This window comes from Sciurus vulgaris, assembly GCF_902686455.1.
Source record: "Sciurus vulgaris genome assembly, chromosome: 3".
NCBI lineage: Eukaryota > Metazoa > Chordata > Mammalia > Rodentia > Sciuridae > Sciurus > Sciurus vulgaris.
Genome location: NC_136463.1, coordinates 135,308,709 through 135,334,816, shown reverse-complemented (window position 1 = coordinate 135,334,816; position 26,108 = coordinate 135,308,709). Strand labels below are relative to the sequence as shown.

At 34.5% G+C, this 26,108-nt stretch overlaps 1 protein-coding gene across 3 annotated transcripts in view; it reads left to right on the top strand.

The window, feature by feature from the left end:
• The window catches only part of PDE1A (phosphodiesterase 1A), a 363,460-nt gene that overhangs the window by 316,037 nt on the left and 21,315 nt on the right, over positions 1-26,108 (top strand). For all 3 annotated transcript variants that reach the window (XM_079134553.1, XM_079134554.1, XM_079134555.1), the window contains 5 exons: positions 1,901-2,002; positions 2,107-2,227; positions 14,435-14,516; positions 16,546-16,666; positions 17,084-17,268. In XM_079134553.1, coding sequence (XP_078990679.1) covers positions 1,901-2,002; positions 2,107-2,227; positions 14,435-14,516; positions 16,546-16,666; positions 17,084-17,268 — 611 coding nt within the window. The remainder of the gene's footprint in view (positions 1-1,900; positions 2,003-2,106; positions 2,228-14,434; positions 14,517-16,545; positions 16,667-17,083; positions 17,269-26,108) is intronic.

Below are 26,108 nucleotides of genomic sequence, written 5' to 3'. Positions count from 1 at the left end.
CCTCAAAGTTGACTCTTTTGCTATTTCAGTGTGATTTTATTTCCTACATTTTGTCCTTTACCATCTTCAATAATTTATTCTAATAATTTATTGGGATAATATTTGGTAAATTTCTTGTCAGTAACTTTTCAGAGTCATACTAATTAAATGTTTTATAGAATTATTTTAATAGTACCTATGTCAATATGTATTATAGAATTTAATAGATTAAATACTTTCCAAACCCCCCCAGATTGATTTTTTTATACTATAACCTTGATAACATTTTCCTGGAATTTAAAATATGGATATCTTTGCTCTAAATGTCTATTTATTTCTTAAAATACTTTTAGTAACACAGAACCACATTAATTTAAATTTTTTGGCAAAAAAGTTCATAAATTAGAAACATTGCCCTGGTGTATTCTTTTGCCTGGTTTATTGACCTAATATCAGGCAATTAATGATCACTTATCTTCAAAGCACAATACATTATTAGTTTCTATAGATTTCACAAAATTTTAGTCTTATTTTCCTGAGTTAATATAAATATTTTGTTCAGTGCTATTCTAATATGATCTTGTCACAAGTTCAGAGAAAAATGTAATGAATAATTTTATAAATTACCTTCAATAGTTCTTTTCCCTTAATATTTCAGTATTCTAAGCAAGCTGTTCAATATTATAAATGATACCCGAATATTGATTTCTCCCTCTGAAAATCATATTCAATTGAGTATCCACAATTAACAACAGCAAACCCAATATGGGGTATCATCAAACAATACCATCTTGAGATAAAATATCTTTGATGCAAGATCATAATTCAGATTACTCCACACCTTGATTTAGTCTACTCTGCGGGCCACACCAAAGAGTGAAAACAAAATATGATCTTCTGCATAAGTAACTTTTACCTAACTATACAGAGCAAACAAAGAATTGTGGATCATGCAGGCCTTTGCTGGGGTGGCTCATTCCCCATTTACTATGAGAAGAGTTTGTCATGAACAGGTTTTGTGATATGGTCAACTGTATCAGTCACCATCTTGGTTGAACATTTCAATAGTGCCTACTGCTCTACATTATGGAAAGTCAAGTCCCAAAAGTTTAAATAAAATTCCTACTTACTTGAACATGTTGACCTCTCTGGAGTTCTGATGGGAAGTTGGCACAATGGTTAGGCAGAGGTCCAGGTACTAGCTTTGGGAGTGGGAATTCAAGTTGAATCCTTTATCAGCCATCTCTTAAACAAGTGGCTTAAGATCCTCCACTGGAAAATATTAATACTCCCTCATAGAGTTGCTCTGAGGATTAAATGTCTTAATGTAGCTACAAAGCAACTGCAACATAGGCCTAGGTGAGTGCCTGGACTGAGTAAATCTGGATAAATAGTACTGCCTTTATTAATAGTAGTAATTTTTTAAAGATGCAAAGAAAGAAAGGAACAGGAACTGTCCTGAGAATGGATGCCCCATCTCTTCCCTGACACATTAAACCTATTGGTTTTATGGACTGAAAGAATTTTAAATGTTCTTAAACCCTACTGGGCTACATGTTTTACTTTTAAAGCATTCAAAAATTATTGTTAAATTAATGTCTCATTAAAACAGCCAAAGATTCTTTTTGATAGGAAAATAAGACTTTAGAAATTATGAGTTGGAAAGAAGGCTGTGAGGTGAGAAGGAAAGTCATAACAGACAATCATTCACACATCACTCTGCTGTTAACTTCTTGGATCCCTCAGAATCAATAGGCAAAATGATGTTGAATCTTTTTGAGCACTTTTATATTTAAATAGAAGTAAGTTTTATGTTCATATCCACTAGGAAAAAATATATGTTTGCGATATTTGTGGAAAGGTTATACTCCAGACCAATTAATGGCCAATTGAAATTTTTATCCTTTTGATATCTCTGCAGGGATCTTCGGAACTTAGTGATTGAAATGGTTTTATCCACTGACATGTCAGGTCACTTCCAGCAAATTAAAAATATAAGAAGCAGTTTGCAGCAGCCTGAAGGGTAGGTTATTTTCTTCTGTCACATTAAAGTACCATGAAGTTGGACTCAGAAAAGATTAATTAGTTGCTTTGTCTGATAATTTGAGCATGTCCTTTCTTTGACAGAATTGACAGAGCCAAAACCATGTCCCTGATTCTCCATGCAGCAGACATCAGTCACCCAGCCAAATCCTGGAAGCTGCACTACAGATGGACCATGGCCCTAATGGAGGAATTTTTCCTGCAGGTGCCTCTTTCATACTCTGTGCAAATAATTTTGGAAATAGTGACTGTGCATTTTTAACACAAACTTTCTCTACAGAATCCAGAGTTTGTGGATAAATATCATGAACTGGCATAATACATTCTTGTGGGTTTTCAAATAATTTATTAATCTTTTAGATAAGTATGCTAAATAATCCTTTATAGTATAATGCATCTTTTTTAAAGAGTCAAGTCTTAGATCTCAAGTGTCAGGCTCAGATAGGAAAGAAACAAACAGATTAGAATTGGTATCTGCTGTTAAGAGAGAAGTGTCAGGACAGAGAGAAAACAGCTTTCATAATGAAAGGGCAAAGGGAGGATACATACCACTTCTTTATACATCTTGTTGGCCAGAATTTAGTCATATGTGCATAGCTGCAACAGAGGCATAGAAATAGAGTTTTTAGCTGTTTAGACACATGCCTAACTAAAACAACAAATTATTTTTATATGAGAAGAGTGGAGATGGAGGATGGCTGGTATTCTCTGCAATAAGTATTTACATTTATTTTTCTCTACAGTGTCTTTATTCTGTCCATCATCCTTATAGTCCCCCTTTGGCATGTAACAGTAAAAATATGATGCTAACCACTCAAAGTTAACCTCAAATCCTACAAGTTAAAGACTCAGTATGCCACAAGATGAGTGTACTTCAGATGCTGGCCACAAGTGGGGCCATAGGACACCAGCTCTTTTAACCAACCAATTATAAGTTCATGGCTCTTACAACCCATGTCGTACTTGATAATTTGTTAGACTAACCCATGGGACTCAGGAAAAGAGCTATACTTAATATTGCAGGATTCAACCCAGCGATAGTCAAATAAAGTAGCATTTAGGAAAAGGTCTGGAAGTTTCCCAGTCATGGAACATCCATGCAGTCTACAGGTGGGTTAGATGGTGCCATCCCCACCTTATCAGTGTACTCACCAGTCAGAAAGCTCTACCACGTTTCAGTACCCAGAGTATTTATCAGGGATTCATTATATAGCATGATTGATTAAATCATTGTCCATGTGCCCCCTCCCCTTCCAGGTCAGACTGGCCCAAGTTCCAACTCCTTAATCATTTGGTTGCTCTTTTTGGTGATCAGCCTCCATGCTGAAGCTAACTATGGGGTCCACCATGGGTTGTCTTTTGAACACAACAAAGAGTCACCTGTCACTCAGTAAACTCCATATGTCTTTGAAGCTCTGTTCCAGGTTCCAGAAATGAGGACCAGATATAGTCTTTATTTTAACATAGCACTATTTAGAAAAACTCTTTTATTTCTATATTTTCAGATTATTTCATTTCTCAGAATAGTTCTTTATTTAGAATGTTTATTCATCAATTTTATAGTTATTCTGAAGATGTAAATACCAAATACATTGCTATACTTGAATGACTGTTTTCTGTCTCTAATTGTTGATAGATATAGTTTGATTTTAAATAGCACTGAATAGTCCTGGATAAAATTACTGAGTAGCTACACCAAATTCAAATATTTTCATATTAAAAACAGTTTGGGAAAAATATTTTAATATTTTATGCACTTAAAAATAGACTAAATGCTAAAATACACCACATCCTACATGCTAACTGCTAAGGTCAATTAAAAATTATAATTTGTATATACTCTACCAATCAGTAACCAGAAAATGATAAATCTAAAGAGACCTTAGAGATCGTAAGACTACCTTTCTCATATTAGAGATGAAAAGACAAAAATATGAAGAGATAAAATGATGTTGGTCAGGTTAATAAGAAATTTTAAAATATTCAAAATTGAATGGTCATGAAAACAAAACAGGAAAATTTGTTGAATGAAACTAAAACAGTGAATAGAGGAAATTTTGAACCTTTAAATGCTTTCGTATTAGAAAAAAGGTACTTTATGAACCTAGACAAACTTAAAAAATTGAACCAAAATAAATCAGTGGAAGGAGATGATAAATATAAAAGCAAAAATCAAAGAAATAGATCAAAGAACAACAATAGCAAGAGTTATAAAGATAGCAGTCTATTTTCTGAAAAAGTAATAAAATTACTTGCAGGATCAAAAGGAGGAAAAATTGTGAAGGAGGTGGGAATATTACTATATATCTTATGTATGTCCAAAGGATAAGAAATATTATTCATAATTTATATCAATAAAATTGACAACATAGATAAAATTGTCAAATTCTTTGAAAGATATAAATTACTAAAACAGCATAAAATTATAATCTGAATATTCATTTATCTATTTTTAAAAATTGAATTTGCAATGTAACTCTTCCCATGAATAAAACTCCAGGTTTAGATGACTTTAATTCTTAATTCTGATTTCCATTCCTACTACTCAATTCATTTGAGAGACAGTAAATTATCTCAAACATTTCAGGGAGAAATAAGGCCTGTCTTACACAATTTTTTTCATGACAGAGAAAAAGGGAATATTGGCAGCATAACCCCTTAGATAACCTGTAAAAGACTTCAAATAAAGAAAATTACACCCCCAATAGTGTCATGAAACTAGATAGAAAACTCCTTAAAATATTAGGAAATAAAATTCAGCAACATAGTAAAAGATCACATATCATGACTTGAGTAAGTTGAATATTCAAAAATCAGTTAAAATGATTCACCACATTAAAAGAAAAAAGGGAAAACATTATATCATTCTTAAAGGCACAGGATCCCCCTGAAAAAATTCAACAAACATTAGTTAAAATAATACTCAACAAACTGGAAATGGGAAACCTTAATATAACACTTCCGGGTGAGATATTAAACATTTTAATACTAAGATCAAGATATCTACTCTAAGCACTTTTATTCAATATTTCATTTGAAGTTCTAGCTAGTGCAATAATATGCTAAAAGGAAATAATGAAAAGATTGGATTAAAAATAAGCAAAATCTGCAAAAACATGAGCATCTACATGAAACTCTTTACGGAATTTACAAAAGCTACTGGAATTAACGAATGAGTTTGTCAGAATTGTAGAATCAGTTGTAGTTCTGTATGTGAGTAGCAAAGTAAAAATGAAATTTAAAAAGCAATATTATGTCAACATAAGATAATAAAATACTTGGGAATACATCTAATCAAATGCATGTAAAACCTCTATGCAGAAAACCACAAAATAGCTTTGAGAGAAAAACTTTACAGACTGTATAATTGGAGAGATAATTCACATTAATGGATTGAAAGTCTCAATATTGCTAAGATGTCAGTTCTTCCAGAATTGATTAATATATTTAGCATAATCCCTATGGAAAATTGAAACAAGCTCCTTGGTAGAAACTGAAAAGATGACCCTAAAATCTAGATGGCAATGTAAAAATCTAAAATCACCAAAACAGTTTGAAAAAGTCTAAGAAAGTTGGAGAACTCATGCTTCCTTATTACATGACTTAGTATACAGCTACAGTGATGAAAGCAGTGTGTTATTGGCATAGGGACAGGGAAATACACCAATCAAATAGAAGAGTGGTTCCAGAAGTAGAACCACACATATGTGATATGCAGTTTCCTACAAAGACAGCAAAACAACTAAGTGGGGAAAGGAAGTTTTTTCACAAATGGAAATGGAAGAACAATTATAAAAGTGTGTAGAGAGAAATGAGAGGGAGGAGGGGGCTGGGTTATGAAAGATGGTGGAATGAAACAGATATCATTACCCTATGTACATGTATGATTACACGAATGATGTGAATCTGCATCGTGTACAAACATAGGAATAAAAAGTTGCATCCCATTTGTGTACAGTAAATCAAAATGCAATCTGTAAAAATTAAAAAAAATAATTTAAAAAAATGGGGGAGAAAAGGAAATTTGTCTTCTACCTATACCTACACCTTACACAAATAATAAAGTAAGGTGGACCATGCAATTAACACAGAACCCAGAACTATGAAGCTCTTAGAGGAAAATGCAGGAGAATCTCTCTCTAATCTTGGGGGAAGGCAAATATTCCTTAGAAAAGCCATGCAAAATATTACCTTTAAAAGAGAAAAAAGGTCAACCAGACAAAAGTAGAATTCAATACTTCCACTCTTCCAGAAACACCATTATGAAAAGATACACCATAGAGAAAATACTTGAAATACACATATGTTTGAACTATCAAGGAACTTGTGTCAACACAAGTTGTGTCTACATAAAAACGCAAACAAATAAAAAATAAAACCGCGCCAATTTGAACAGATATTTCATAAAATAAAATATACTAGTGGATAAAATATGGATAAAAGCATACAGACTAGTATGCTTATTGTCTTTACTTATAGGAATTGCAAATGAAAACCAAAATGTGATATTACATTTACACCAGAACAACTAGAATTAAAAGAACTGACAATATTATATGTTATCAAGAATGCAGGAAAAATGGAAGTATCACATGGCACTGGTGGGAGTATAAATCATTCCAGTCACCATGAAAAACTATTGGTTTATAACATCTACTAAAGTTATACTTAATATCCCTTATGTCCCAGCATTTCCACCCAGATGAATTAGCATCCTTGTTCACCAAAAGTCTTATGGAGGAATAATAATAACAGTGTTACTTATAAAAGCCCAATGCTAGAAACAATCCAAATGTCCATCAGAAATACAAATGGATAAATAAATTACAATATAGCCATACCATGGATTATCATGCAACAATAAAAAAGACTAATGATAACAAACAGCAACAAACTTTAATACCATTTATATGAGGTTCAAAACTGGCAAAGTTTATCTGTGGTTATAGAAATCAGAGTACTGGGTACCTACACAGGGCAGGATTCCCTGAGAGGTTAGGGGAACTTTCTGGAGGTGATGGAAATTCTCTGTATCTTGACTTGTTACACAGGGTATTTGTGGTAATACACTTCAGATTTGTACATAAAGTTTTCCTCAATTTAAAAAAGTCTATCACAATGCAAGTACCTCATCAATGACTTAATTTTTTAGAAAGCCCTAAAAATTCAGTATGTTAAAAAATTTCTGATGATACCAGATACTCTTGAAAATTGCCATCACATCTCCAATAATACCATGGCTCTATTGTCCTTTATTTTATTGATCGCCAAACAAAGAATACCTGACAGAGTAATGAGAGTAATGGATTTAATGAAACTGAATTGAGATTTTTTTTTTTTAAGTTCACCACCCTGTTCTTGAATGTTTCAGAAAGGTAACTGATAGCAATGATGAAGATTTCAGACAGCCGTGATTATTGACATCTGAATTTGGGGGTAGAGGGAATTGTTCCATAGGACTACTTAGCTTCTCTGCCATTCTCAGTGCGCGGTAACCTTTGACTCAGATATCTGAACTATTAGAGATTAAAACACACACAACATCAAGGTTATATTTTTGAATAGGTAGAGCCTTGTGACACTTGGAATGCTATTTGTGATCTGCATTTTTCACATGGTGTTACTAGAGTAAGAATGTATCAATATTTGTTTGTTTTGCTTTGCTTGTTTTTTAACAGAACATTTGGTGGACAATGACAGGCATTCATGAATCCCCAAAATGTTCAGAAATGGGTAGTTCTTGCCTGAATGACCTTAGCATGTAAGGTAAAACACTTATAGCCCAAAGGAGAGTAATACTTGCATGTTAATATGGTAGATTATAAAAATCAAACTGCTCTACTAAGATAGCCTTATCTCTTCCAAAATGCAAGTCTCAGTTCATCATAATTGATTTACGACTTGAGCTTTGGATAATGGAGTCCTTGTCTCCCCCCCCCCCCCCCCCCCCCCCCCCGTCATCCTCCCTCTTCTTCTTTTCTTCATCTTTTTTGATATTGTGGATTGAACCCAGAGGCACTCTACCATCAAGCTACCTGAGCCCTTTTTACTTTTAATTTTGAGACAGGATCTCACTGAATTGCCTAGGCTTGTCTTTAACTTGCCTCATCCTTCCAAGAAGCTAGGATGACAAGCATGTGCTACTACGTCCAGCAGAATAATGGAATCTTATATTAAAATATAATTTCTCACTCCACATTTTTGAAATTGAATGACTTTCAAATCCCCTTCAGAAATACATGCCAGCAAAACAGGAAAATGTTGAGTTAAAGGTCAAAATGAGTTTGTACTGTCAACAAGTATGTTGTTCAAGCAAAACCAGTTTATCTCTATGAGACATACGTTACAATATAATAACTCCAACACATAAAAGGTTTTCTTGCATTCAATGAGTGCCCTTACTCATTCTTAGCCATAGCATATACTTTGACCCTTTGGAGTTGAGTACAACAATGGCTCCACTTCCTTGGCTTATGCATTTCTCTGAACGTATTTGACTTACACTATTAAACTGAATTTGGGTATCTATACCAATGTTCAGAACTGCAATGATTCTTGCATGCATTTTCCTTTTGCTGGTCCTCACATAACCATCTGTGAAGCAACCACTTCGTCAAATCCACAGTATTGATAGACACCTTCTTGGTATGGATCTAATCAAGGTAACTAGGGTTTCTCATTTTAGAAAGCCCTTTAATGATGTAATTTTAAAATATATTCCTTCATTCTTTCAGAATACACTAAGAATTTTAATACCATGTCTTGTGATGCACTGACTGTGCTAGAGTTTTGAGGCAAATCAAAAGAGGTCTGTCCAGAAATCATCACAACCCTTAGCTGCAGATTATAACATTTTGTATTTCTTGTTTTTTGCTTTGTTTTTGTGGTGCTAGGGATTGAACCCAGGGCTTCAAGCATTCTAGATCAGTATTCATCACTGAACTACATCCCCAGTCCCTTGTTAAAGAAAATATTTTATGAATATTAGTCAAACATAAGAAAACTAATAATGCAAAATAGAGAGATAACTGGAGAAAAACTCAAGTGTAAACTTTAACTTTCCATCTTTGCAGCCATGGTGGGGAGGAGTCTTCACCTTTTTACCTATGTCTATCTTCTTAGCTAAACTCATTCTGCCTCCAACTTAGGATGGTTGTGAAAAGCAAAATGATAGAAGCAGGCATTGTATACCATAAACCACAACATGGATGTGAAGAATTGGCTGTATTTGTTATTCTTCTGGTCAATTTTAAATTTTATATTTTTCCAAGGTAAAGTTATCAGAAAATATTAAATATGAACTATTTTGTTATTTGATAGTTACTTAAAGTTGAACTTCCAGGTGTCCTTTGACCATATCTCTTTAGTTCAGCTTTAGGTAACTACCAAATGACAAAATTTTAATTCCCAGCATAATCGTGAGACTTAAAAATTAGCCACTTAAGCTATTTTCTCTCCCTCTGTAGAATATAGCACTAGACCTGGAATTCCTTTAATAGGTTTTGAACAAAACTAGATATGATATGGATGATCTACCCAGTTCATTTTTCTAACAGTTGGGCTTCAGTAGACTCTAAGAATTTTTAAAACCATGTATTTCTGAAGGACAAACCAGTGCAGACCAAGCTATTTACATCATCTTTATAAATCACATCAATATTACCCCTATCTTTGGTGCAACTACTTCAGATTTACCCTCTAAATCCAATGGAAGTTATAGCCAGAGGAAATTAAAATTGTTTCCAGAATTACAGACCTGAGAAACACTTATTTTTGATTCTTGATTAAGCACTTGGTGGTAAGGAGAAGAGGTCCTCATCTCTGAAACATGTTCACAAGCCTGTGACATTCATCAATACAGAGCACCCTCTCTGTGTGTTCAGCAGATCCACGCAGCTGCCTCTGCCCTTTGGTTGTAATGGGTACATTTGAACTAAGACTAACATAAGGGAAGGATCACAGGTGGAGGTGCCAGCCAAAGAATAACCACCAGTACAGGCAGACAGGTGTTTGCTGAAGTTTCTCTTTTTGAGTATACATCTAGGTTGGCATGATAAGAAAACAATTTTTTTAAAAAATAGTCACTTCCATGAAAATTTGTTTGTGTTTTATATTTAGTACCACATAACTAAATGATGTGATCCATTCTTCAACTAGTTTTTTTGTAACACATGGGAAAAAAAAACAATATTAGGGTGAAACATACATTTATGAATAAATATTACCTTGTTAGTCAAGGAAAAACAAATGACTGGAAAATTACATTATTTGAAAGGAAAGGTCAAGATGGTGATTTTACCCTGAATTATATATAGTGAAGCCCCTTAATTTTCTTCAGTGTTGCTAGAATATGAAGTATGTTATTTCAAAATAAATTTTATTTCCTAGTAACAAAAAGCAATCAGTCCGTTCTCAGCCAAGGATCTGATCTTGTGTAGATACAACCCTCAGTATTGCGTAAGTGTAAACAACTGTAGCATGAGTCAGGATAATAAGTTAAAATGTAAAAATCAAATATGCTAGTTTCAAGAGGCATGAAAGTGCTATAAATATCAGTTATACAAGGAGTTATAATGTTCTATAAATATTTATAATACTCACAAAAACGCAGTTATTCCAAATCATAAATTTTACTGAAAGTGAGTGTGTTAGTTGCTATGATCATTAAACATTTCAACAGTTTTTGTGACTTTCTGAGAACTTAGAAGGACCCATTTTTAGAAGGAGTGAGGGAAGGTAATTAAATGGCCTAAATTCCTTAGATAAGCTCTTCAAAGAGCACTAAATCAGAGCATCATCCTCCCTTAGCGACCAATTAATTCACTTGAACCAGTGGTCCCTCAGATTCTACCCTTTGCGAAGCCTGTGCTAGGGGCTTCTTGAATATTTGTTGTTGATGTCCTTACTGTCACTAACACTTAGATTGCAACGCATGAAGTTTTTCAAGATTTCTGTACTTCACCCTCAATTATCTTCTTCATTTCTTTAAAACTGTAGAAATTGTTTTGGCTTCAGAGAAATGCAGGGGATGGACAGTGCTCTTCAGTCACTGAACTTGACACCTTGTTTAGCTGTCAGAGCCTTTTACACTGTGAGGAGAGCATAAAAACAATTACTCACTCTTTGTCATCGCTTATCAAAGAAACCTCAGCAATCTCCAGGGGAACTGCTGAGACAGGTATAAGCTCTAGACTATGCATGTCAGTGTTCCGAGTTTGATGGGGCCACCTTGCCACCTCCTCCCCGGCAGGTTTATCCCCCAGAACACAGTGTTGGACCCAGAAGCAGCATCAAGTGCACTGGTTCCTTGTACTTCTCCAACTGCTTGCAGCAGTCGATTTAAACACCAAAAACGTGTATATTAAGATACTGATTTTAAAAAGTATATTTTGGCTTTCTGAAGGCAATACTGTCAAATGAAAGCACAAACTCCAAGAAAAATATAAATCATTTTTTGATGTAACACCTATTGCTTTGATTACTGATTTTATCTTGATATAAAGTAAGTATACTTTATGGATGGAATAAGGAAAACTATAAATTTATACTCAGAATATAAACTTTCAAAAAAAAAAAAGAATATAAACTTTCCCTTTATACATTTTTTCCTTTTCCCTTGGAAGTACCCACTTGCCTTATTGGGTTTCTAGTTCCTTCAGAGTCTGGCTACAGGACCCCTACTAACTTGGTATTCATGGCCTTTATTCATCCCAAAGAATAAATAACACTTTGAAATATTTATAAGTAAATTTAATAATTAATGTACTTTAGTATTTAATGAGTTTTAGCAGTGGAAATTTGATATTCTAAATTAGTTGTAGGGTACTGGAAGCAAATAGAACACTAAATCTTCACTCCAGCTATAGGAATGTTCACCTGTATAGATCTGTCAAATGTCTAAGTCATATATACAAATGTTGTCACCCAATAGTCTATAAAATTTAGCTCATAAAGATCAATCATCACAGTGCCTTTTTTGGGTCAAAATTATCATTTTGGAGGCTACCAAAGAACCATGAGTATTAAAATGTAGTTATTAAATTTGTGCCCTTAAATATCAGATAGCAACATTTTGACAAATAAAATCCAGTTAAATGAGCTGGGCCTGGTGGTTCATGCCAGTAATCCCAGAGACTTGGGAGGCTGAGGCAGGAGGATCAAAATTTTAAAGCCAGCCTCAGCAAAATAGAGATGCTAAGCAACTCAGCGAGACCCTGTCTCTAAATAAAATACAAAATAGAGCTGGGGATGAGGCTCAGTGATTGAGTGCCACTGAGTTCAATCCCCAGTACCAAAAAAAAAAAAAGTTAAATGAAACTTAACTGCACTTAATAAATAAAATCATATAATCAATCAACAATAAAAGGCAGTTAGATCTACATATACCAAATAAATATCTTTAATACCATGTTCCCTATAAAGTCTATTAGTAGTTTTATTTCTATTTTAACAATATTATTATTATCATTTTTATTTTAATATAAACTATTAGTGGTATTGTTATTCAATGATAAACTTTTTCTTGTACTTTATTATTAACATGTTACAAATCACTTCCATATTAGTCTTAAAATCTATCTCTCATTCAGATCCTCTGGTTTTTATTAGCAGCACCAACAAATTCATTTTCATTCATATTGGCGAACCAAGAACCATCCTCAAATCACCCCAAGTCAAACCTCCCACTGCTGACAAATTAATCTTTCAAAAGTGGACTTCTTTGTCATACAATTTTGTGCTAGAAAAAGAAGGAAAAAAAGCCAATCCCTCTCTATTACATGCTAAATTAAGTACAAATCTTTTCCCTGTGATTGAAAACAATCTAGGGTATGCATTAGACATCATGGAAACCTTTAATTTACATAGCTACACATTGCTGCTATTATGAATTATGATTTTTATTAGCTAAATTTAATGACTGTTCAGTAAATATTAGGCACTACCCTTGGGCTTCACATATATCATCTTAGATAATCCTACTAGGCAGATACTATTATCATTATATCTTATTCCTAAAATGAGTAGACAGGATCACAAAGTTAAGACACAGATGAGAGTTTATTCAACACATGCTAGGACCTGTCTATGGTGACAGAGCCCCTTGTACAGCAGTGATTCAGTGACCTCTGCTGACTCCAAGGACAATGGCATTAATAATTCCCTTCTATGTATTCAAAAGATAAGTGTAACTATTAATTCTAAAGAAAACTGGTGTGGGAGTTGCTGACAGAGGTCAAAGAAACCCTTATTTCTTATCGTCTCTGAGTCATGACATAGGAAAATGTTCCTTTTTGTAGTTACTTTGCTACAGACCACACTTCGATTTTCCTATATAATTCTGATTTCAAACTTCCCGCCGGTAATCAGAGTCATGGGTGTAAACGGAATGCACAGAAAATATTCTTGAAAAAATTCAAAGCCATATATTGACATAATATAAAGATCAGATACACAAATGTTAGAGGAGACCATGGACTGAAAGGGAACCACGGAGTTCTGAGCCAGACATTGCTTCCTAAACTGTGGACTGACGAGACACGGGGGCCAGCATGTTAGGAAGAAAACAGACCTCAGAGTATTTGTTCAAATGGTCAGACATTTGAAAGGAACAGGAACAAGGAAGCGTCCTCCCTCCCCTTTCTTTCATAAACAGATCCTCTCGAGTGCAAAGGAAGACACCAATGTTTGATAAACCTTGTGAGAATAAATATTTGCCCAGAGCAACCACCTGAATTCTAGATGAAAAACGTGTTGTTAAACCCAAACATAAATGTAATCCTTTAACACATTTGCTCAATTAATCTAGTTTAGATAAAAGTAGATAATAATCGCTGAGATTGTTATATTCTTGAAGAAGAATGCATTAAAATTATGTATGAAGAATGTAAGAATGTTGAAGACTTACCTCATTACTTCTTGTGGGAGAGTTAATAAAACTTAGTAAACAAAAGGATGTTTCCAAATGTTCATACACATTTAAGTTGAAAAAGCTGTCCAGTCACAAAAATCTCGATTCTGAAATTCTGCTGGTATATTTGACATTACATAGAAAAGGAGCAAAAAAAAGTCCAGGAGTTGAATTGTTACTTAAATATTAAATAATTTGCTGAGATGACTAACATGGCAACTTTTGAAAATTCCAAACGTCTCTTTATAATCAAGGGGTTGTAACACTAAAGCAAAATCTACAGGTGCTTAAAATGTTCCTGATTTTCCCTCTGCAGAAGACCCTCCCAAAGAAACCATCTAAAAAATATTTTTAGGTACTTGATCTTTTTAGTTATATTTATAAAGAAGTAGAAAAGTAGTGCTGGATTAAGAAATGAAAGACTCAGCTTTTAAGGTGCGCTACTTCAGCTGCTCATTATCTCAGTCTCTCCACTCCTTCACTCCTGTGCTTTTCTTTCCTCAGGGAGACAAAGAAGCAGAACTAGGGCTTCCATTTTCCCCACTTTGCGATCGGAATTCAACCATGGTGGCCCAGTCCCAAATAGGTAATGGGAAGAATGGTAATTGTGCAAAGTGGGTGTGTGTTGTCTGTTTTCAAATGTGTACACCATTTGTTCAAAATCATCTAGGGGAAAAAAAAAAAAAAAACTCACTCTATATTCATGATAAAGTTTGTCTTTAGACTGATCTAGATGGTGCTGTGATAAAATTTATTGAAATTAATTTATAAAATGAATTCAATAAAGCAGAACTGATAAAGGTCACTATTATTCTGGCTGAAATCTTTGATACAAAATAAAGTGCTTTCTTCTTGGGAAGGGACTGTCATTTTCATTTTGTTGTTGATCATTGTTTTTCTATAATTTAATCCAGTAGATATAATACAATTTGATGAAAATATTAGCATTCCTATTCTGCTAATGCTAAGTATCCATAGTATGCTTAATATACAAGTTCATATTCTTTTGGGATATAGTTCCTGTGATATGACTAGATAAGCCAACTGCAAGAAACTTGCAAAATAATAGTGCTTCCAAAAATATTCATTGTCATCTGTTTTTTTGTTGGGAAATTCAACTCTAGTCCATTACTAAAACATGATTGCTATGCTGCATGGTATGAATATTTGTAAGAGTTCTTCCCTGAGCCAAGATCTTTCTCATTGAACAACACAGTCAATAAAATTGAAAATTTCCATCTTACCTCTGTACTTTGGCAGTTGTACCACAAAGCTGCAGGGTGGTCAGAAAGCTGCTTGCTGTAATCTTTCCCCTCCCCAACCAAATTTAAAAGCTGTTAGAAACTGAGGAAGGTACTTATCATCAATGTTGCACAGTTTTGAGGACTTCACCTAGCAAACTGGGAAGGAGTAATGTTTCCTGAGGCTTGTTGTTGTCTTATAAGTTGCTACCACATTGCCTCATTGGTCAATCTACACGTCCTGGTCATTTAAATCCATTCATGGAACTCAAAATCACACTCTGGGTGGGCAATTAACCTTGCTTTGATTTGAAGGTGTCCATTAAAATGTTAAATTGTTGGAAGTTTTTTTTTTTTTTAAATTATAAACATATCCTAATATGTTTTATGAATAATATACTTACTTGAAATGAGAATTACTTATATCATATGTGGATATTTCCAGGGCACTGTCACTTAAAGACCCTCCTTCCCATTATTCTTTTATATTTAGATAAATAGTTTGTTGTTCTCAGTTGGGTTTAAAGATACAAGCACTTGATTTCAAGCACCAAACCTCTCCTGGGACTTTAGGGATCTTGTCCTCTCCTCTACTTATACACTGAGTAGTAAATGTTCCCAGAGGACAATGCCCCTTTCTCTGTGTGTCATTTTCTATCTTGATGAGCACTTTAAATGTGAAAGTCTTCATTCAATACTGACATCTAAAAAGCGGTAGATTTAGTGCTGTCTCCCAGAGATGTTACTGTTCTCAGGCTGATTTGACAGCACACGCCCACATGCTTCCAACTAACACTTTACATCCAGGGAATAATAAACAGCAATTTGAAATGTGAACATGTTGGAAGAAAGCTCTGACTGACATACTTGGAAAAAATGTAAAAGGTGGTTGCCTTCCCAAGGCCTGAGGGAAAAACGTCAATTATTTAATTTCTTTGGAGTTCAGATATTATTTCTTTTTGGCCCGTAATAAAATTCACAACCAAGTGAAGACCTTTCCCAAAGAGTAATGATCCTTCTCATAGGGAAAAGAAAACATATTCCCACTCATTAGATCTCTATCTATTGCTAGCAATAGCATGCAAAGCTGAATATTAAGTAGGAAAGTCAATATACTTGGGTTAGCAAGCCTAAATTGTCACACTTATACTGCTTGAGAGATTATTTTATAGAACAGTTAAACTATATTTAAAGATCTTGCTACTGGATTAATATAGTGTCAAAGGGCAAGCAAACTGATATTATAGTTGGTATTCGCTATCCCAGGAGTGTGCCAGAGAGAGGCTCTTCATTTTACTGACTTTAGAATTCAGGAAGTTGTGTCACTTGGATTTATATTTTTTTAATTTTTTTCTTTTTCTTTTGCTTTTTTAGGTTTTATTGATTTCATAGTAGAGCCAACATTTTCTCTTCTGACAGACTCAACAGAGAAAATTGTTATTCCTCTTATAGAGGAAGCCTCAAAAACTGAAACTTCTAACTGTGGGGCAAGCAGGTATGATGTTTTTCTTTTATATCATTTTTTCATCTTTGTGATGTTTAATAACCTTTTATTATTTAGTCATTATCCTTATTTCTTAAAACTAAGCAGGCAATCCTTAGAATAATTATTGGGTAGTATTGCCACCTAGTGGCACAATGTTATACTGCATGTGCCTTCAATTTTGAGAACAGGTCCACAGTTTGAAGAAAAATCCAAGGCCTCTAAGCGCAGGAAGGGGAGTCCCTGGCTGTCTCCAAGTGGGAAAAGGAGGGGAGTGGCTACCACATGCTCATAATAGGGCCTGTGCATCTGCTGTTCTGCTTCAACAGCCGGTTTCATACACTTTTTCAGGATTTGTTCCTTCATCCCATATCCTGACTGACCTCCATATCTTTTGTATCTTTTGGTTTCTTCGATTATTATTGTTAGTTCAACCATTGTGGGGTTACATGTTGCTGATGTGCTGAGACGATCCAATTTGAAAGGCTTGGTGAACGACGGGAGCTATTCCCCAGACTATTCCCTTACAGCAGTGGACCTGAAGAGCTTCAAGAACAACCTGGTGGACATCATTCAGCAGAACAAGGAGAGGTGGAAAGAATTGGCTGCGCAAGGTATGGTTGTTTACCTAGTCTTCTTGTCCCATCTCTGTCTTAACTACTCCTTTCATATGTTGGATTTTCTTTCCCTAAACTTTTTTTTTTTTTATAAAATATGCAAGCTTTGGTATTTGGAATTTGGCCGCCCTTTGATTATTCATGAGAAAGTCCACTTCCTTGTTAGATTAAAAGGAATTCTGCCCTGGCTATGCCATGTGGGCTGCAGATGTGTGTCAGTGGGTAGGCAACTTGGAAGCGGCACAAAAAAATGGTGACAAAACTTTGTGGCACAGTGACCCCCTGTGCTTTTGTAGATGGGCTTTCTAGCCTGTTTAGCTTCAGGTTATCTGAATATCAAGCAATTTTTTAATTAAATCGTCTCAAGTTGTGCTCCCTCGATGGATTTCCAGTGTCATAGAATAGTTGTTTTTGTTAATGCTGCCCAATATTATATTTGTTTTCTATGGAGAGGAAAAAATTGACCTCTTTCACATCACCAAAACATTTTGAGGAAATTAAAATAAGTTTATTTATATAATCTGCTTCAAAGTATCTAGAGAAGTAAGCACTATATGAGTTGACCATTATTATTATAGCTATTTTTTGTTGTACTTCTTTGATGTCTTCTAGGAATCAGAGCAGAGCTATAATAAAAAAACAAGGGACAAAAATTCCTACCCTCATGAAGGAATGAGAAGGAATTAGTAGCAGGACCGAAATTTTAAACACATAGTCAGGAAAGGCTTCAAGAGGAGATAATTTAAATAAATACATGGAGAAGTTTAGAATGAGAGACATGGTGAAGTCTAGGGTGGTGGGTGAGAAATTTTCACACACAGGAAATGGCCATCACATCATCTGGGAGGTAGAGCTTGCCTGACATACAAGGAAGCCAGTGAAGCAGGGAGAAACGGGCAAGTAGAATGATGTAGGCAATGAGATGAAGGCATGAAGTAGTACCAGATCATTGCTTTGGGTTCTAGGGAGATGGAAAAGCCAATTGTAGAGTTTTCAGAAAAAGATTGAGAAATATGAACTGAGGTTTTAAAAGGAAAATATTCTTTCATATGGGAGGCAAAACATGTAAACTAGGAGACCAGAAAGAAGGTTGTTGTTCATAATCCAGAAGAAAGATGGAAGCTTAAAGTAAATAGTAATGGTGGAGAGTGTGTCAGAATTCTGGATACATAAAGATGGTACCTGGAACTGCATGCATGTAAGGGAACTGCATGCATGTAAGAGGATAAGCAAAAAGCATTGGATTCTGGATGTATTTTGAAAATAATGTGTTACCAGATTGAATGTGGAGTATGAAGTAGTCAAGAAAGATGTAAGGCTTTTAGGTTTCATTAAACATTATATATATGTAAATTTATATGATTATTTCACCAAACACTTAGGCATCCTAGCAAAGATGAAGATGCACTTGTCATATTTTCCAGTAATTTCACTTTTGTATTTTTACTATAGAGAGAATTTTGCTCTTGTGCATCAGAAGACATGTCCAAAATGTTTATAGCAGAATAATACATGAGAGCAAAATAAAGTAAAAAAATATATATTTTTTCATAAACTGTGCTTTGTTCATAATATATAATGGAATACAAATATTGAACTTTAGATAAGAACATGAATAGGAATGAATTACACAAGCAGCATTGAACAAAACACACAAGCTGCTGAAATATTGCAAAATACCATTTATATAAAGTTAAAAAAAAACTAAACACTAAGCAATAGGTTTTTGAGAGCCAGGAGAAGTGATATGTGCTTATAATTCCAGCAACTCAGGAAACTGAGGCAGGAGGATTGCAGGTTTGAGGCCAGCCTCAAAGTAAAATGTAAAAAGGAATAGAGATGTCTCTTGGTGGTAAAGTACCCTTGGGTTCAATTCCTAGTACCAAAAGAGGAAAATGTAGTTTTTAGGGTACATATATGATAAAAATAAAGAATTACAGGGACAAATATTCAGAATTATTCTAGGAAGTAGGATAGGTTATTTAGGAATTAGTAATATTTTATTTCTTAGATTGGGTACTAGATTGATGTTCATATTGTGATTATATATAACATATATTTTATATATGTACATATACACCTATTTTCATGAATGGAATCTTTCAAAATAAAAATGAAAAAAATGTGATCAGTTATAAAAATACAGCTTCTAAAATAGTCAATTTTTAAAGTTGATGAGTAACAGATGTTACCATTTTGATTTCCTATTGTCATTTTCAGTGCGTTTAAGATACACTATTTATTATAATTATATTATAATTTTACTGGGATGGAAATTAGCAAGTTTTACAATGCTTAGAGCTGTTGAATGTTAATTAACCATCGAGAGTCTGAAGAGATTCACAGGTGCTTGGTCATCATTATATTAGCCCTGGAATCATGTTCATAAATACCAAAAACATCCGTTAATCCTAGAGCAGTGAAAGTTTGCACATCCTTAGACTCCAAGGTATGAAGCTCCTGGGTCATCAATAACACACACACACACACACACACACACACACACACACACACACACACAAATTAAAGAGTAACTTCATTCAGTAAGTCTTCTATTAAGGAACTGGGCACCTCTAAGAATGTTGTATGTAGACATTTGTTTTTTATATTGGATCAATTTGAAAAATGAGTGTTTTCCTTCATCCCCAAATGTTCATTTATAATTAAACTTTATCCATTTAGACCTTATTACTGGCTCAGCACTCCTTAGCCTGTCTTTACCCAACTTCCACCCTTGTCTGCACTGGTTAAGAGCTGACAGGAGATTTTAAGAGGGTGCATGATGGTTCTTCCAGAAGAGAGTGGGAGAAATAGTGAGAAGAGTTGTTTCTCCTTTCTTGTAAAGTCCCAGGCAAATCACATAGCCTTTCTTAGCCTTGACAAGGGCAGTTATAGATATAATAACATCTGCCCTGATCAAAGTTCACTCTTTGAGACAACCAACAGTGTCATAAATCTGTGACCATCTCCAACTGTTCTTTAGACCTCTGAAGCAGTTTTGTAAGCAAGGCCTCTAAGTGACAGATGGAAGAAAAGATCTCGTTCGCCTGTACTGGAGATCTGTGAGATGATACATGCTCTTGTGAATTAAAAAAAAAAAAAAAAATCATACACAGTAAAGAAACACCTGAACTTTAAAGTGCCCTACAGATGTAGTTCATTTTCATTAGTGGCCTTTGATCTTGTGCCATGTGCAACATCTGGGTATGGAGCCGAGGTGGAGCCAATGAGGTTCCTACTGGGAACTGTTCAGAAAGGCACTCCTTTTTACAGCAGCACTTGAATGGCAGGTCCTAATGGTTTTTTCTCCTTCACCACAAAACAGTGACTGTCATACGCCACCTGGAAGTTAGTTCCATCCTATACACAAAAATTCCAAATTCGAGCAGCTTCACTGAAGCCACCTTGATCAGAACAAAGGCCAAGAATCAATCCCAGATCAACATTCTGTCCCCTTTCCCAAGGAGGATGTGTATTTGAGAAAATAAGTCATGCCCAGAAGTCCCGCACCCCTGAGGTCAATCTGGAATGAAACAATGCATTTCTTTCTGTACTGGGTTTAGTAGGAGCAGGGGTGAAGAGATTCAGCACACATTTTCAACTGCACATGGTTCGTGGAGGTTCTGACATTCCCTTTGGAGGTCTGCACCATGTCTTCAACTGGGGAGAAACAGTCTTCTGAGAAGTTACGATAAGAGTGTGTTGCACGCGTGGGAAGTAGGGAGCCTGGCTTAGGTTGGTAGCCACTAATGAAGTCATCACCAAAATAGTCACAGAGGCTTCCTATGTCCTAGTGCTAAACATGTGCCTGTATATATTTTGAGAGTTCAGGGTCTGTTCATCTTGAATTTCTGGCAGTTCCTGCTCAAGCCCAGGTAAGAGCTCAGACAACATTGATTAGAGGAGAGTTAAATCTACTCTCTGGAAGCCTGATGTTAATCCATCTAAATGAAATGGTATCACTCACTATTTTGTTCAGTTTTGTTTGTTAGCTAAAAGATAGAAAACCCACTGATAAATGGCAAAAGGGAAAACTAAATATGTGGGACATTACACACAACTTCCTCTTCTCATTCGATATCCGCAGTTGCTATGTTTTCTGACACCAAAAACTTAGTTACTTGCTTTAATTTACTTTTCAATCTGAGTAATGACTGCAAGAGTTCACAGGAGTTTTGTGCCCTCAGGAAACAATTGGATAAGAGAAGCGACCATGGAAATGTGGGGTGGTAGACAGGGTAGAGGGTGGGAGGAAAAGAGTGGGAGGTCGGATGCTGCACACTTTTAACAGGTGTTGGGGGGAATAGAAGAAGGGGGAGGAATAGTTCTGAGACAGTTGTCTCATTGAGGTGCCCCTCACACAGTTGGAGTTCAATGCAACCAGAATTTGACTGGGTCACTTCCCACTTCCCACAGAGGAGCTGAGTTCAAGACTTTGTCATATAACCTCAATAATTAACCAGTTCCAAGTACATTGGTTGATTTATTATCCTAAGACCTCAGAGAAGAGTGTAAATATCTCCAGTTGTCCCCACCCATCTCTGTTCTTTCTCCAAAACCTTTAGTCTTACATTTCTCTTGATTCTCAATCTTTCTTTCTCTCCCAGTCTGCCTATAAAATCCCCTCAATTGCTCAGAGCAGTTTAGTTCTGACCTCAGTCCATTCAACAAAACAATCCATTCAACAAAAACCTCATTCTTGACTTAAAATGCCATTATAGTTTTTCAAGGGTGCCTTGGAATTATCAGGGTTGATTATAGTTAGATTATTTTCAACATTATTAGAATTCTCATGAAAGTTTAATTTCCTCATTACCCTCAGGGCATTTATCAAAAACCTTTATACCTATGACTCACCTCGGTAATCAGACAATCATCAAAGGAGCTATTAATGAACTAGGCATTTTCTTATTTTTAATATGTTATTATTCATTTGATATATTAAATATATAATATACTAAAATAAGTTTATTTAAGATTATGTTTATTGCTAGAAAAGCTAATATACTTTCTCAATGGGAAAGAAACTATTTTAAAGAAAAGCTTTTTATTATTGCCTAAAAATTTTTAAAAAGACTAGAAATCTTTCTCACTAGAAGAGAAACATTTAAAAATTGACATAAGAATATTAACATTTTCAAAAGATGAAATGTACATTATAATTAGAATATGGTAATAGATTTTGATAGATCACTAATTAAACCTTATGCAGTGTTATTTATACAGTAGTCCTTCGTATTCATAGGAAATGTGTTTAAAGACTGAGCACTCATAGATCCAATCCTATACATAATATGCTTTTTCCTATAGATTCATATCTATGACAAATTTTACTTCATAAATTAAGCACTGTAAGAGATTAACAACTCTAATGATAAAATAGAATAATTTTAATAATATGCTGTAATAAAAGTTATGCGAACATGGTTTCTCCTCTCTCAAAATATCATACTATACTCACCATTCTTCTTCTGATGTGAGATAGCACTTAAAGGAAACCCTTTACTGCTTCTCTTGGGTATATCTGAATTGCCGGCATCACTATAGTCTTGCACTTGGGGACCATTACTGAGTAAAATAAAGGTTACTCCAACACAAGGACTGAGATACAGCAACAGTCCAATAACAGAGACAGCTACTAAGTAACTAATAAACAGGTAGCACATACAGAGTGGATACACTGGACAAAAGGATGATTCATGTTGCTGATGTGAAGAAGTGAGACTGCCTGAGATTTCATCACCCTACTTGGGCGAGCATGCAATTTAAAATTTAGGTTTATTTCCAACTTTTCTATTAGAGTTTTTTGGACTATGGTTGACCTCTGATAACCTTGAAAAGCAAAGCCATGAATAAGGAAGAACTTCTCTCTGTGAAATATCTTAAATTGCAATATTGTTACTATATATGGTAAGTGACTTTTGTGATTATGTAAATTCATATTCTCCTAAGCATGTATTTATGTGCCCAACAATATATTGCTTCTATCACAGTCATTATACTGTTTAATCAAGCAGCACTATGATTTAGGTATTATCCATTTAACAAGATGAAACTGGAATTTAAGTGAGTCAAGTAGGTCATACACAAACTCAGATTTATATGTATATTACAAGTGAGTCTAATTTTCTCATTCCTCTTCACAGTTTCATACAACACACAGGTAGGAGTAATCACAAAAAGAGGAAACAATTTCCCAGTGACTAGCACGATTGTGTTCATGAAATCTTCGGTCTAATCTTAGTACAGCAAATCCATTGAACTTTCAATGTACTCATCAAATCAGTTATGTCCCAGAGACATTTTTGCATTAAAATGTTAAAAGTTTATGAGTTTAGAAGTGAAAGTTTATATCATTTATTGATTAGTGCATTGATCATTTCTATAAAAATTTATTATGGTCGCTCTGTAAGGAAAGAATTTTAATATGAAAAAAATGAAGTTCGAGAACTCAAGTTACTAGTCTAAATCTAAACAATTGGTCTTCATAAAGACTGGACTCTGCATCCAATTTGCTTAAGTTCAAAGTCAGTGACCTCCTAGATCATATTGTAGAAGCAAATTGTGGAAGGTTGGTATAGGTTCGTTTTCTAAACTCTTCTCTAAGAGCAGGAGTGCCCAAGCTATTTGCTGGAGGAGGATCCCTGACAGCAGCAGCACTGAGGGGTATTTTAAGTATACTCTGTGTGTGTCCTGAACACCTCTATTTGCCTGGGCAGTAAGAGTAGGAAAGGAGGTAGAGGGAGTAGATCTGCATCTTTCCATGATTATTGGCTGACTCCATGATGATGAAATTATTGGCTGACTCCATGATGATGAAATGTTTTTCCCCAAAGTTGGTAAGGTTAGAATGAAAAGGGTAAGAAAATAGGTCTAGACTGGTAGAAGAGTGGACTCTCAGGAGATGTGCTTCCTCCTGAGTTTGGAAGTGGAGCAACTTTAAGGTTTTATTGACAGTGGGATGTAGTCAGAATATAAGGAGCTATTTTCATGAGATTCCACCAATCTTCTCCATCTCCACACATGGTACATGCCTTGTTCTTTCCATTTAGTCAAGGAGAACCCTAACACATGGTCCTTATTGGCTATGAGGGTTTCTCTGAGAACCTTCATTGTTATGATTAACAACCTCAGCTAATACTGCTGATTTGATCATTCAGAATTTATGACAAGTACTGTATTAATATACAAAATTTATGCCATATCTATATACAAATGAATAAATATAAGCATTTCCTGTGACATAATTTTCAAAACTAATGTATTAGTATATCTTTCAGAGTATAATATTTTTTCCTTAAAACCTATTTCTGTAACTATCCTAAACTAGAAATGGAGTTAACATAATATCTTCAAAATGGTAAAGAAATCTAATCTTCTGTGCATTAATAATTATTCTAACACCCAAATTCAGTCAAATTTGCCAATTTACACTCTATCAGAACACTTATGTCATTACCAATTTATTATTAAAAGTTTCTTGTAATATTTATATTAAATTACAAAAAGGTGGTATTAAGTTCATAATGATTATAACTTGTAAGACACATACAACATCTTAATGATTTTCTGAATGCTTTCTTAGGAAACTAAGGACTGACATACCTGAAAGTCTTGTTGCAATCTGTATAAGCGACATGGCCTCTCTAGCTCTGTACTTCTATAAGGAATGTTGTTGAGATTAGTGGTATTTAACAAGATTAATAGAAAAAGACATTTTCTGGTGATAAAAAGGGTGCATGATCATAGTTTTTAATGTTTAAAAGGAATCACAGATAGACTGGTATCTCCTTATAGAATATAATTCTATATCCAGAAACCTATATACTATTTGTAAATAGACAATACTATTATCTTTCCAGATTATCTTTCATTAGATTCTATCTTCCATAGATTCTCTATGCTAATTGAGCTCCCTAGGAATCCAGGCAACAATTCAAGTGGAGAGAAAAGCAAATTAAATTACAAATTGTTTTTAAAAAAAGAATCATCTCAAGATCGCTACTGATGAGTACAAGAATCACGAAAGGTAGCAAAAATTTCAAAATATATTGAAAATTAGGAAAAATATATCAATTATATTTTCTCTAATTTTATCATGTTAATCCCTACAAACAAGTCTGGTTATAAAAGCTAATTACAACTTATTTTTTACAACTTCCTGACAACATTCTCTCTACATTGTTAAAATGAGTACCTTTTTTTTTCAGAAGCAAAAATCAGTTCATGGAAATGTAAGTTTTGCCATCAGTAAACACCTTTAAGTAAAACCTCATGTTTGGTGGCAGCTCAGATCTGACCAAAAGACTTGATGATTTCGATACTCTTGCTGGAAATCTACCTGGCTTGTGTGAGAAAGGGAACACATTATTGCAGATTGCTCAGTTAACATCATGAACCACCAAAAACATCAGCTGCAAATTCCTCAATTGACCTGGCTCAACTGGTATGGAATGGATTCATCTGATGGCTACATCAGCATCTTTACACTTTCCAATATCAGTTTAAATAGTATATTGTGGCATTTCTCTTTGCTGAGATGATATGGTGAGTGACAGTACATTTTCTTGGAGCAGTCAATCAATAGTTTGTTATTTCTGCAATAAAGCCACCCACATATTTTCACTCTGGCAGTCCCTTTTCTAAAACGTATAAAAGGTAGTATGAATTTCATAATGTTCATTTATCTTTTATATTAATTCTACCATTTGTTCTTCTGAAAAATGTTTTAATGGTTCTCTGCCATTAAAAATGATTCATAAAACTTTTAAAGGGCAGATATCTTACAAGTAATGTACATGTTATATTGGAAATGAATGGCAGAGATAAAGTGTTTT